We start from the raw sequence: 14,507 nt of genomic DNA on the forward strand, positions 1-14,507 counted from the left end.
GAAATGGAAGTGGGGAGACCAGCCTCCAGAGACAGGAGTAGCAGAAGAGAGAAGAAAGGAAAGAGGGGAAGTGACAGAAGGAGAAATAAACAGAGGGGGAGAGAAAGAAAGAGAAGGATGGGAGGTAGGCAGAGTCTTTTTTAAAATGTAGCATAATGAATATGCACAAGGTGGTGTTCTTAGCGGCTGCAACTGAGGGTGTATCCTGTCAGCACTCTCAAGGAAAAGCCAGTACAGATGCATGAATACTAACACTTCTGCCTTGGTATCATGGGTTCTGAGATATAATTTATAGTACATGCCAGGCAATTGTGTTTAAATTGCTCTGTCATGAGAAAGTTTTGGAAAAATGCTGCACTGTTAATATTTAATATGTGCTTACTGACATTAATTTACATATTTTTCTGAACTCAACCTTCTTTGGATCATCACTTTCTTTGTTTCATTCTTGCATAAAAGTATACTGAAACTAAAGTAAGGTAGTCTGACAACAGCATTAGAGTGTAGTCTGCTCCATTGTTTCAGATCTTCAGATCCTAGGTACTGCAAACAAGATACGCATAGGTCGAGGAAAATCAACAATGTTGTGGAAGATGTGTTAATGTAAGGGGAAGCAGCATTGAGAAGGGGCTTGAGGCAAAACCTAGATATCACTTCTTAAAAGAACTAATGTATAAAATTGTATAATATGTTAAATTACACAGTTTTAATTTATATTTAAAGAGTTATTTTATTTTTAACTAACTGTATGATTATGTGAGTGTGTATGGAGCATGTGTACATGAGTGCAAGTATCTTGGAGGCCAGAAATATCAGAATCACCTGTAGCTGGTGTCACAGGCAGGTGTGAGCTGCTTGACACAGGTGCTGCAAACCAAGCCTGAGTCATCTATAAGATCATTACATGCTCTTAGCCTCTGAGTAATCTCTCCAGCCTCATATTATGCAGTTTTAAAGTATCACAGCATATTCATTTTATATGAATTCACACACCACAAGAAAATGCAGAATTTAAGTGATTCATTTAAATAAGTAATTAAAAAGGTACCTAGGAGAACCATCATCTACCTAGTCTATAAATTTAAGATAATATATTATTTTCTTTTAATTTAAATACTAAGTATTATTGTGATACAGCATAATAACCTGATACAGATTTCATTATGTACCCCTGGGTTTTATTTAAATTATTTTTGATATCTTCTAATTTATAATACTAACCCTTTCTGTAAGGAGCAGAAACCATCTTATGTTCTGTTCCTTATATTGCTTTAATTCATCCTCAATTACCTCATTGTGTGTTAGAAAAGCAAAGTGCAGTAGCAAAGAAATGATATTGTGAAAATGAATGGAAACAAAAAGGAAGAATTATTTTGTACAATTACAAAAATTGGGGAGAGTCATTAAGTTCAAATTATTAAAAGAAGTGGACCATATCCAATAAAATTTAAGCAATTTGGGATTTGAAACATAAATTAGGATTATATATATTGCCTACTATTTTATTTTTCTGTAACATAATATTTTTACTAAATATTTGGGAATTTTGTACAAGGAAACCAGATCACACTTGCTTCCCATTCCTCCCAGGGCCACACTCCCACCTTTGTGCCATCCTCCCCCCATCCACCAATTAAAAACCACCAAGTAGTCCTTTGCTACCCTCACCTCAGCCAAAGGCCATCAACTATATAGAAATAATCTTCAGCATCTTTCTCAGTTTTTAAGGACTCTCTTCAATTGCTTCTTTTCTAGACTGTTTCTTTTTTGTGGGAGAAGTTCTAAGTTGTCACAAAAACCTTCAATGTCTCTCATCCTTCATTATGAGTCTGCATTCATTGTTAACACTGCAAAAAAAAAAAAACCCTATTCTTAACATTTATTTTGGAATGAGTTAACATTCTCAGCTCAGCACAAGCTTTATTTCTGTATTATACAAAGTATGTGATTTTTCAGCATTAGGGTCTTACTATCTAGGGATGATGAGCAACCATTATCAGTAACAGACTATACTGTTTTCTGTAACTTACATTGGGATTTTTATTTTACAATCCATGGCTTATGGGAGAAGCCTCTCCCATTCACTCCCTCTCCCATTTCCTTCAGAATAGTGAAGGCCTCCTATATATATCAGCCAGCAATGACCTATCAAGTTGCAGTAAGAGTACATACTTTCTCTCCTATTAAGGCTGGATGAGTCAACCCAGCAGGAGGAAAGGATCCCAAGAGCAGGCAACAGAGTCAGAGACAAACTCCTTTCCCTCTACTAAGAATCTCACAAGAAGACCAAGCCACATTACTGCAATATGTATGCAGAAGGGCCAGGTCCATCTTATGCCAGTTCTCTGGTTGGTGGTCAAACTCCCTTTTAAATAATATGTTGATTTGGCTTACAAAATAGTGGGCTTGTATATGGCCCTTTCAAACATCCTTAGCTTGGGATTTGTATATATTATTCCTTACCCACTCAACTCATTAATCCTCTACCTACATCCCTGCTTAAAAGTTTCTATACCCACTCCCTCTATCTTCCATTTGCATATCATGTGGGGTTTTTTGTTTGTTTTGTTTTGGAAGAAACATCTAAAGGTGAGAATCAGGTATAAAATTCTCCCAGAATTATTACCTCAGGCTCTACTATTGATCTATATTTCCCTTGGTGTTTTTAATGAAATTATGATCCACTGTGTTTAATGAATAAATATTTACACTTGTTTTTAACATCTTGATGAATTGTTGCCTTTATTAATATGCAACAGTGTTTATACATCTTTTAGCTAATATTGGTGTCAAGTCTATTATCAAGACATTGAATTGCCTAAGTAATCACAAGTATAAGTGAAAATGCTGGATATATCAAATACCTGACCTCAAATCATTCTAGGAAGTCCTAAGGGATAACATAGCATGACATCATCACAAAAAGTATATACAACAACAAACAGAACTAGAACTCACAAATAAACATGTGGAACCATGAGAATTAACACTTGAGAATAATGACAAAAATACATTTGAAAAAAATGTCAGCCTCTTCAATAAACAGTGGTCAGAAAATTGGATATGATATGAAGTAAAATAAAATTAAACCCATTTCTCTCAATCTGTATTGAATTACCTAGAAACGGATCAAAACATTTAACATAAAATTTGAGTCACTGAAACTGCTGGAGAAAGACTTGGCTAGACACTTCAAGATATAGATTTAGGCAAAAACTTTCTGGAAAAGATGTTGGTCACATAGAAAGTTATATCCATAAATGACAAATAAAAACATAATAAATGAGAATGCTTCCAGAGCTGGGTATGGTTATGCACACTTTTAATTTCATATAAATTTCTGTGTGTCTGAGGACAGCTTGGTCTGAATAGTGAATTCCTAGGCAGCCAGAGACATAGCTTATGTACTGAGAGTCTGCCTTACACAAAACAACTAAGAAGCTTCTGAATATTAAGGGGAATAATCAAAGAAGCAAAAACCTTTGCCAGCTGTACTTGACAAAGAACTAACAACAACATATAATGAACTACAAAAATTAATCCTCAAAATCAATGAGTTTCCCAAAGAAGATATACAAATGGCCAATAGATGCTTGAAAAATGTTCTACATCCTTAGCCACCATGACAGACAAATTAAAACTGTTATGATTCCAGTTCCCAGGAACTGGCTAAGTAGTTAGGCATGCTTGCTGCTTTTACAAAGGAGACAAGTTTTTAATTCAAGCACCTACATGGTGGCTCACAAGCATCTCCCACTGTCATTCCAGTTCCAGTGGGTCAATTACTCTTTTCTGGTCTCCAAGAGCACTGCATACATGTGGTACACATATACATGTGTGCAAAATGTTCATACAAAAAATTAAAATTACATTTAAAAATTCCTCTTTGCTTTAGTCGGAGTGGCCATCAAGAAGACAAATGAAAACAAAGGCTGGTAAGGATGTGAGTAATGAGGAATCATTATTCATGGCTGGCAGGCTATTGACTGGTGCAGCTATAATGGAAGAAAGTATGGGTATTTTTTCAGAAAATGAAGAATGAAACTATTAATCTCAGTCCTGATTTCTAAGTCGTAACACAGTGATACTTGTTCATCTATATTAACTGCAGTTTTCACAATAGCTAAGAAATAGATTAAGGAAATCACTACCAGAAAATAAATAGACTATGAAAATGATTTGTAAAGAAGAGCCAGTGGGATGGGTCAGCTGGTAAATGTGCTTTCTATCATATCTGACATCCTGAGTTCAATCCCCAGAACACCCAGAGCCTACATGGTGAAAAGAGTACTGACTCGTGCAGATTGTCCTCTGACCTCTGCACATACCCTGTAGTATGCAATACATCATTTTCCTCAATTGATGTATGAAAGAGAGAGAGAGAGAGAGAGAGAGAGAGAGAGAGAGAGAGAGAGAGAATTTTTAAATAGAAAATAATCTGCAAAAAATGAAATTGCAACATTTTTTTCAGGGAAATTTATAGAGCTAGAAATCATTTTAAGTGAATTATGTTAGTACCAGAAATACAAATACCACGCCTTATAACACAACATTCTACTTTAAAAAAATAGGTCTATGTAGGGGTTTGTGTGTGTGCATGTGTGGAGTTTTAGTCATAAAACTAAAAGGGGACCAGATAGTATGGAAAAATGGAGAGTTTGATCTCAGGTTGTTAGGTTGGCAGCAAGCATCTTCATCGACTAAGCATCTTCTTGATACAATATCTTTGTTTTGAGAAAAGAACTTTCCTGGATGGTCTGGAACTTGTGATTTCACTCAGGCTGGCCTTGAGCTCGCCGTGTTGATTCCATCATTGCCTCCCAAGAACTAGTGTTACTAGCACATTCAATAGCGCAGTTTTTCTAGACAGGGTTCTCTGTGTAGCTTTGGAGCCTATCCTGGCACTCGCTCTGGAGACCGCCTGCCTCTGCCTCCCGAATGCTGGGATTAAAGGCGTGTTCTAACAACTACTAGCAAAACCTGTAATTTTTAAGCAATTGTATTTCAGCCTTTTAAAGTTATGAATCCTCAAGTTCAATTTTGTAGAGGAAAATAACTCTAATTTATATTTATTTATATATTTTATAATATTTTCTTTAGTAGCAGTTCCATCCTCCACATTCCCCATGTCATTCATATTTCACATAAAAATTATCATGAAAATATTGTATATTTTCTTAATTATGGATGGGCTGTGTATTACAGATCTCAGATCTTAGGCTTGAGAGATATCATAGGACTTCATGTAGAATTTTTCAGAGACACTATATTACATCCCTATGGAAAGTATATTCTTGAACTGTATGAGATTTTAAAGAATTATCAAATAAAACCCCAAAATATTTAAAACAAAATAAAAACTACACTGTCATTCAGCTGTGGCATACAAAACAATTAACATTTGGACAAGTAAAAGGCAAATCGAACTGTGGAAACCGGTGCTGCCAGCTCTTTTCCAAACCCTGGGGAACTAAGAATGAATCTCACAGGTTCATGACGTCTCAGGGAAACTTCCTTAAACTCCAGTCAGAATCAAGAAGGAAAGTTTCACGCCTTCATTTTCCTTTGTCTAAGACCATGGTGGAGAGCTCACCAGAGGATGATAGCATCTCCATCTGCATCCCACAACTGCTCTTCTCTCTCCTCTAGAGGAAAAGGAAGAAGAGGATTCAAATTTAGTGTTTTGGTCACCTTCAAATGACATCTTTTCCACATAGAAGAGGACAAGGCTATCTTCAATTTTTCACAGAGTTGGATTGTACAAGTTTTTAAACTACGAAAAATGATTTAAAGTTTGGATGTGTGGGCAAGCTGATGTGTTTAATATAGTCATGGGCCTTTGACTTTGTAAGTGTTTTTGAAAGAGTTATATAAACTCTGGTGTTTAGACTCTTCATCTTTAGTATGGATTGCATGACAAGCAAAACAGATATACACAAGAATAACGTGAACATGTGGAGCCCACAGAACAGAATTTTGTAAGTGTCAAATATATGATAGCTGTTAGAGTGAAAACTCATTCTTTTCCCTTCCTTCCTTCCTTCTTTTAGCCTTCTTCCCTCAATCCTTCCTTTCCTTTCTCCCTTCCTTTCTTCCCTCCCTCACTCCTCCATTCCTTCTTTCCTCTCTTCTATATTTCCTTCTTCCCCTTTCTTCCTTCTGAATACATGTCTCAAAAGCTCTTCAACTGTTATAATATTAAATTTTAATCTTGAAACTAGGAAAACTAAAAATTTGCTACAGAAACATTATATTTTCTTTCTCTAAATAGGAGTTTGGTTTTAGCAATCACAGTCTCATTAGTCTGGTATACTAATGTTCTCATCATTCTACTGCTTTTTAATAAATGTAGTATGGTTTGAGACTGTATCAGAGATTAAAGTGATGCTCCACCCTATATAGTTTTTTCGAGAATATAAAGTGCATTCTTTCTACATCTATATATTAACATACAGCACATGGATGAACACTTAATATCAGAGTGACTCAAACTATTGTGTTAACTACATTCAATTAACTTTCCCTTAGTGTTGGTCCTATAGACATCATCAGATCCTCATCCTGGGACTGTTCAGCAGAATGTGAAGTGGTTGATATTTTGAACTAGGATAGTGCTTTAGGCATCATGTGGTCTCCTTCTAAAAGAAGGATAAATTATTAAGAGCAGAAAAATAGGAAGTTCAGGCAATCATTAGAAGGTGATAAAAGGAGATGGAGAATGATATTTTCCCCTACATTTCATAAGTTGTGAACCACTAAAGCTGCCGCCTGTAAGGAAATCTAAAGTGAAACAATGAGAAGAAAGAGTGACAGTATTCGAAGGGAACACATCTAGTCTCAGAAAAATGTTTGCTTACCTGCTTTCATAGCAAATATTTATTTTTTAGTGATAATCTTAGATCAAAATAGGATAGGTTTATATAATTTAACAGAAAAACTATTTCAAACAGGATGTTGTTAATTTTTTAGTAAAATCAATATTTATTTGTTTTAACTACATATTTTAGGAATAGTATTTATAGTGACAAACTGCTACTCATCCTTCATGTAACATAAATGTTACATATAATTCTTCATTAATAAAGGAATCCTGTTGTTTGAAGAACACCAATGTCACTACAAACAACTTTGTTGTTGAAATTAATGAAAAGAAAATAGTGCTTAATATGTATAGTGGGACACAGGAAAGCATAATCCCAGAGGTCTCTGCTCCAGGAGTTAGTTTAATGCCACATTTTCTTTTGTGAAGTTTCTCTGAGTATTGTCAAGTACTGCTGTGGAACATTCAAGATTGTGGTTCTTAAGAAAAACAAATGAAATATTTCTGGAGACAAGGACAGAACAAGAGAGTGTATTTGAAATCTTTATCAATAATGTATCATGGTTGGGGCTTGGGTGCTTGGGTTTATGTAAAGTTTATAACAGTTTTGCACTGTTAATAGGAAAACTTGTGTAGTACTAACCTGACTTCAGTTTTCTGCTAGTCAATGAGCTCCACACTTCACATACTTTTTCTGAACTTAAAAAAAAAGATTGTGAATTTTCAATTTCTATTTAAAAGTTTTTCAGCCAATATATTTTGACTATATATATATTACTTCCCTTCTTCCAGTTCATCCTGGAACCTCCAGACTTCCCTGCCCACCCACATTTTTAAGAGAAGGAAAGTTGATTTTGTAGATTTTAAGACTAGATGTTCTTCTCTAAATATTATGTCACCAGCAAGATGACAAATTCTGAAAATAAAAGTCTCCACTATTATCACATACTAGCTTCTAGGTTATAAATTACATGTAAAACATCTATGCTAGTTTTCTTCTACCTCCTTACATGTACTATTAAAATGTCTATTAATACCATCTTCATACTATGGATATTTTACTTATGTTAATGATTTGTAGTTTAATGCCACTCTTGTTTAATTAGATATCACTGCTATTGAATGATAAAGATGTTTTCGATATATTTGTGGCCAGTATCATAGTATGACATGAAATTTCCCCATCTCATTTTAATTGTAGAATAAAATTTTAGAACTTGGGTTACTAGCCTAAACCAAACAAAGGTGTTCATGATTTGAAATTATTTACAGATACATTTTCTAAAATCATTATTAGAATGAACACATTTTATAGTGAGTATAGCACTTAAAGTATGATTTTTATGAGTATATTTTAGGATTGATTAAAGTTTTATATCGATTTGCATGTGCAGATATTCACATTGTCCTTTGGGTTTAAACTCTTCAGGATGTTATTCTGAAGGACTCTGTCCATAATCTCTTAAGAACCAATGAGTTTGAGGTGCAGTAGTTTGTTCACTGGTACCTGGATATTAGGCCCCATAATCATTTTGCTACCTTTAAAAAATGTTACTTTAATTTGTGGTATTATAATATAGTTACATCATTTCACCTCTCGCTTTAATCACTGCTAAGTCCACCTCCCTGATTCCTGTCAAATTGATGGGCTCTTTTACCATTAATTATTGCTATCTTTTTTTGGGGGGGGGTTCAAGACAGGGTTTCTCTTTGTAGCTTTGGAGCCTATCCTGACACTTGCTCTAAATACTGGGCTGGCCTTAAACTCACAGCGATCCGCCTGCCTCTGCCTCCCGAGTGCTGGGATTAAAGGTCTGCGCCACCAACGCCCGGCAATTGCTATCTTTTTATTAATAGGAAATGAGGACATTTTTATTTCTCTCCAATGTTTAATTTTTACTAAATTTGAGAAAATGAATATAATAGCATTCCAACTCATTTCCACTTAGCTTCATTTGATAGTGTCATCATATATCACTGTGATTCATTTGTCATAATTATGAAATAAAAATATATTTCTCCTAACTAAATATAAAATTTTGTGTTTGACTGAGTTTCCATTATTATGGGTTTTATTTACATTTCCTATTTAATTAATTGGTCAATTTCACCTCGTTTTCAACAATTTATGTGACAGTAATATATATATATATATAGTACATATATTAAGTATATATATATTAAGTACATATATATGTACTTATATACAATGTATTATGATAATATTCATGTCACACTCTCCTACTTCCCTCTAACTCCTGCTGATCCCCCTTGTTTTCTCAAGTGTTTCCTGACTGCTGTCTTCTCTCTCTCTTCCTCTCTATCTTTCTCTCTCTCTCTCTCTCTCTCTCTCTCTCTCTCTCTCTCTCTCTCTCTCTCCCTCACTTGCTCCTGGTGTGTGTTGTGTGTCTCTGTGTGTGAGTTGTGTGTTCTTATGTCAATATGCTCATATGTGTGAAAGCATGCCTATACATGTGTGCACCTATATTTGGAGGCCTTGGTTTGATGTTGATGTCAGCTGTCTTTCCTAATTGGTCTGCACCTCAGTATCTGTTTGAAACAGGATTCCTCACTTAACCTGAAGCTTACCTATATACAAGCCTGGCTGGTAAGCAAGCTCCAAGGATCATCCTGTCACCACTGACAAAAGCATAGGAAATAACAGTTGTGGGCCATCATGCCTGTGTTGTGTATCTGAATTCTAATGGCTTCATGCTTGTTTAAGTCTTCAGCAGCCAGCACTTTGCTGAGAATCTATGCCCATAGGCCATAAATAATGAATATTTATATTAATTTTTGTTTCTCTTAGGAGAAAATAAGATATGTTATTGAAAGCTAATGTTTACAGTATTTGAGATTAATATTTAGATTTCCTATCCAATTTGTCTTACATTTGCATGGCATGGCTATATTAATAGTTGTGGTGGGTCTGTGTACTATAGTACTGGACCTAGTACTAAAGACATAAAATGTGTTTTTATTTTAAAATGCCGTCTCTCATTGTAATTACGAAACAAAAATATTTACATTTGTTAATACATATGAATGAAAGCACTCACCAGGCTTGGCCATACAAAAACAGAAATTGGAACTAAATATGTGTTTTCTATGTATCTGTATGCAACAGCTATGTATAAGCATTTGCCATACACTTCTCTTGTAGCTCTTGACTCTATTAGTATCTACATGTGATTCTCACATGGAAATTAGTGATGACTCTAATGATTATATCCATTTGCATATCTGAAATCTGAGGCTTTCAAAGACTTGAAGTAAGGTGATACATAATAGACAGAGGAGTTAGGATTTGAGCATGTTTGCCAAAATCTAATTTTTTGTTTGTGTATCTGTGTATATGTTCATTGTAAAGAATAATGAGTTTTATTGTGGCATTAACATGAAGCATGCCTTGTGGTCTTCTTATTTTTTATAAGTCTTTGTCTGGCCTTTGGCCTGAGACTAAACTGGCCACTGCTGATTATATATTGAAGTTTCACACTGCTAAAAATGGGTATTATCTGATCTAATGACCCCCTGTTGTTTGTTTTAAACTATTCTTCCTTCATGTTTAACTGGAGAGTGCAGGTGGAGCATTTGTTACAGACACTGATGAAGATTGGAGTTGAGAACACATGGGAATTATTGCTTTAAGGCAAAAGTGTATACCTGAGTCCTGTAGTTCTGTAAACATTCAATAGCGTGTCAGCTGAGTGTGCCATTCCTTGAAATCAGCCTCTCTCTCTCTCTCTCTCTCTCTCTCTCTATATATATATATATATATATATATATATATATATATATCTTGTATTCAGACATTTTTACAAATGCCTATGCAAACCTATAAACCTATATGTATGTATATGAAAATATGTGGGCATAAAAATATTTAAGTAATGTATTTCAATATATTTCAGTTGTCTACACAAGAGAGGACTCAGAGTTGAATCAGTCTCTGCTGGTGGAAAATGAATTTGAGAGCTGGAATATTTATCTGTGGTCTCATGGGATAACTATCTGAAAGTAAGATAACTTACTTTAGAGATATATAACTAGAATTGGTAAGGACATTTAATGTGGGTCCTGTTTCACATGTTCACATTTGATGTTTTTCATATACCTTGTAGTTGAGCAGGTAAGCTATTTATAAACATCCCCACTAAAGGAAAGTCTTATAAATTTCAAATCATTTATCTTGAAAGTTTTGCTTACATAAACAAGGCCAAAATTGAATCATTTATTGTCAATTACATATTTTCAAGACTCTTCACCTACAATTTGTCTTCCTTAATTATGTGACTGTGTCCAATTTCTATATGTGGGTGATTGAACATTGACTTTTAATTCTTCTTCATTTCATCTGTTAGCTTGATCAGGATGTGTCAATCACACATAAACAAGGTAATAAGACATTTTAATTTTTATCCCCAGAAGTAGAGTGTATAAAGATCACCCCTACTCTAAAATTCCTGTCTGAAAACATAAATGCCCTTTCTTCTCTGTTCATACCAAGGAGAGATCTTTTACTTTAGAACCACAAAGTCTGTGTTTAAATACCAGGCTAAGCATCTTTTCTGAGTTTGAATATAACACCTTTTACTAAAAAATTTTTCATGATAATTGGAACAGTTAGTTAACCTACAATTACTTGTTACCTAAATTCTAAACAGTTGTTTAACTTGTATTATCTCAGAAAAGAATTTATTATATCACATTTTGGGCATAGTTTAAAATGATAAATTAAAAGGAAAACCTCTACACTTTGAACATGAATATTATAAATAGAGACAAATATTTTCATTAGGTCTTCATGGTTTTTAAGAATAAATTAATTAACTTAATGTTCAAATTATCCGCAGAATGTTCAAGACAGTTTTAAAATGTGATGAGAATTTTCAATTGCATTCTAAACTATATGTTCCTCATTCTTCTGTTGGCAGATGAAATTTCTGATCAGCCATGACAGATTTTTCATTTCTGCCTCAGTCCAAACAGATAGTAGATATGATTAATACATAGTCTTTTCTTTATATGTATAACATGTAAAAAAACAATATTTTTTTAATATTCTACTTCAGGAATACACTAGAGAATCATAATATCAACATTTCAAGGACAAACTGCATATGGGTGTTTTGCAGAATAAAAGCAGCCAGCAATTTAATTCTACATGATCTCTGAATACTGCCTTCAGGAAATGACATTTTCCCTTTGTTAAAAGCAAATTCATACATGTACACCTTATCTACTTTATTCCCACTCTTGCTTCCCTCTTTCCTCTTCAAAGTCCTGCTGTAAACTTACCCCAAATTCATGATCTTTACTTATTATTAACACACACACACACACACACACACACACACACACACACACACACACACACAGATACACACACACACACACACACACACACACACACATATGTATGTTGCACAAATGTATATGCAACCTGTTCAATTTACTTAATGTTGATTATATGTACATGTGTTGAGCAATACACTTGGTTTTTCTATTCTCAAGAAAAATTTATTTACTAGTGTCCTTACTTGTTGATGACATACACTTATTTGAAGTATTTTTCCCAATATTTATAGATTTCACTTCTACATTCTCCTTGAAATTATGCAAAACCAGAGTTTTGTAACAGAATTCATATTCCTTGGACTTTCACAGAACCCTAAAGTCCAGAAAATAGTTTCTCTTGTATTTTTGTTTGTCTACATTGCAACTGTTGGAGGCAACATGATAATTGTGGTGACCATTGTCTGTAGCCCAACACTGGTAGATTGCCCCATGTACTTCTTCTTGGCATTCTTGTCCCTGTTGGATGCATGCTTCTCTTCTGTCATCACACCAAAGATGGTTGTGGACTCCCTCTATGAGAAGAAAACCATTTCCTTTGAAGGATGCATGATACAGCTCTTTGCTGAACACTTTCTTGCAGCAGTAGAAGTGATCATCTTGACAGCTATGGCCTATGACCGTTATGTAGCTATTTGCAAGCCCTTGCACTACTCTTCCATAATGAACTGGAAGCTCTGTGTCATGCTGATGGGGATAGCATGGACAGGAGGATTCTTGCATTCTATCATACAAATTATCTTTACTTTGCAGTTACCCTTCTGTGGACCCAATGTCATTGATCATTTCATGTGTGACTTGTTCCCATTACTGGAACTTGCCTGCACTGATACATATATCTTTGGCCTTTTGGTGGTTGCCAACAGTGGGTCTATCTGCATAATAATCTTCTCAATTTTGCTTGTATCCTATGGTGTTATCTTATTCTCTCTGAGATCCCATAGCTCTGAAGGGCGATGGAAAGCTCTCTCCACCTGTGGATCCCACATTGCAGTTGTGGTTTTGTTCTTTGTTCCATGCATATTTATATATGCACGGCCTCCATCTGCATTCTATTTTGACAAAATGGTGGCAATATTTTACACTATCCTAACTCCCTTCCTCAATCCTGTGATTTACACTTTTAGAAATAAGGACATGAAAAGTGCCATGAAGAAATTGTGGAAGAGATTGATAATGGTATCTGATGGAAAGTGAGAAATAGAATCTTATCAGTTCCAGAGTTCAGCTCCAGAAGAGGGCAGGTCCTGAAGCAGGTTGATGCAAGAGCAGCGATGGAGAAATCAGAAACAGGACACCTTTTAGATTCAAGATATAGACAAATAGGAAGCACATCTCATTATGGCTTGCCCTCTCTGACAACCTGCTTCTTTTATGGGTTTTATTTATTCACAGAATCATTTCCTAATAGATTTTAGTCACTGATTATAACGTCTTTTCATGATGTATATACTTTCTGAAGTGTTCATTGATTATGTAAACATATCAAAGTAAAAGAAGCAAAATGAGAAAACAACAATTATCATGAGAACTAAAATCTAACATTATGATAAAATCAGTTATTTCAACTCAATGTCTTTTCCTTAAAATCAATCCTTAAGCCTTGTGATTCCAGAAATACTATACAGGATGACTTTATTTAAGTTCAACTAAGCCAATAGATTAGAACTTATTTCCTACTACCTCTTATATAAATCTTATCCTGTATTATATTAGTTTATTATAATGCATATATGATTTTTCTATGGAAGCCTAAACCTTCACTTCTGTGTTTAATTTTTTTCTCTTCATTTTTCTGTTTTTCTTTTATATTTGTCATAAGACCAGAGTTCTTTCCTTTGACTTTTGAAGTTCTATGCTCTGCTCTTTATTCTTCCTACAATACCAGAAAAGTCCTGATCTGACAAGTCTACTCAGGAAGCCAGGCCACTGAGCCAGAATATTTACTTTTGTGTCTCTGTCATAAACACTTGTTTAAATATAGTTTCTGTCTTAAATGCAATCCTGCAAAAGGTATAAGAGCACGGCTTTAATTCTAGTACTTGGGAGGCAGAGGCAGGCAGATCTTTGTCAGTTTGAAGCCAGCCTGGTCTATAGAGTGAGTGCCAGGACAGGCTCCAAAACTACACGGAGCAACCTTGTCTTGAAAAACCAAACCAAACCAAAACAAAACAAAACAAAATCAAAATTCCTGAAACTGCTTACTTTGCCTGCAAGAGAGTACCAAGGCTTTTCATTAGTTTTATAATAAAAAAACTTTTCCTGTCCAAGCTAGTTTTGTGTTTCTGACGCTATAGTTTGTCATATTCTAAAAATTTTAAGTTTATCT

General features: G+C 34.7%; 1 protein-coding gene across 1 annotated transcript; it reads left to right on the top strand.

The window, feature by feature from the left end:
- Nucleotides 1–12,409: 12,409 nt before the first annotated feature.
- Nucleotides 12,410–13,375, top strand: LOC100762534 (olfactory receptor 4C15). Its single transcript, XM_027421098.1, has one exon. The coding sequence runs from the start codon at nt 12,440–12,442 to the stop codon at nt 13,373–13,375; it is 936 nt and encodes a 311-aa protein (XP_027276899.1). The 5' UTR covers nt 12,410–12,439.
- The last annotated feature ends 1,132 nt before the right edge of the window (nt 13,376–14,507 follow it).

Source organism: Cricetulus griseus, chromosome 6 (assembly GCF_003668045.3).
Source record: "Cricetulus griseus strain 17A/GY chromosome 6, alternate assembly CriGri-PICRH-1.0, whole genome shotgun sequence".
NCBI lineage: Eukaryota > Metazoa > Chordata > Mammalia > Rodentia > Cricetidae > Cricetulus > Cricetulus griseus.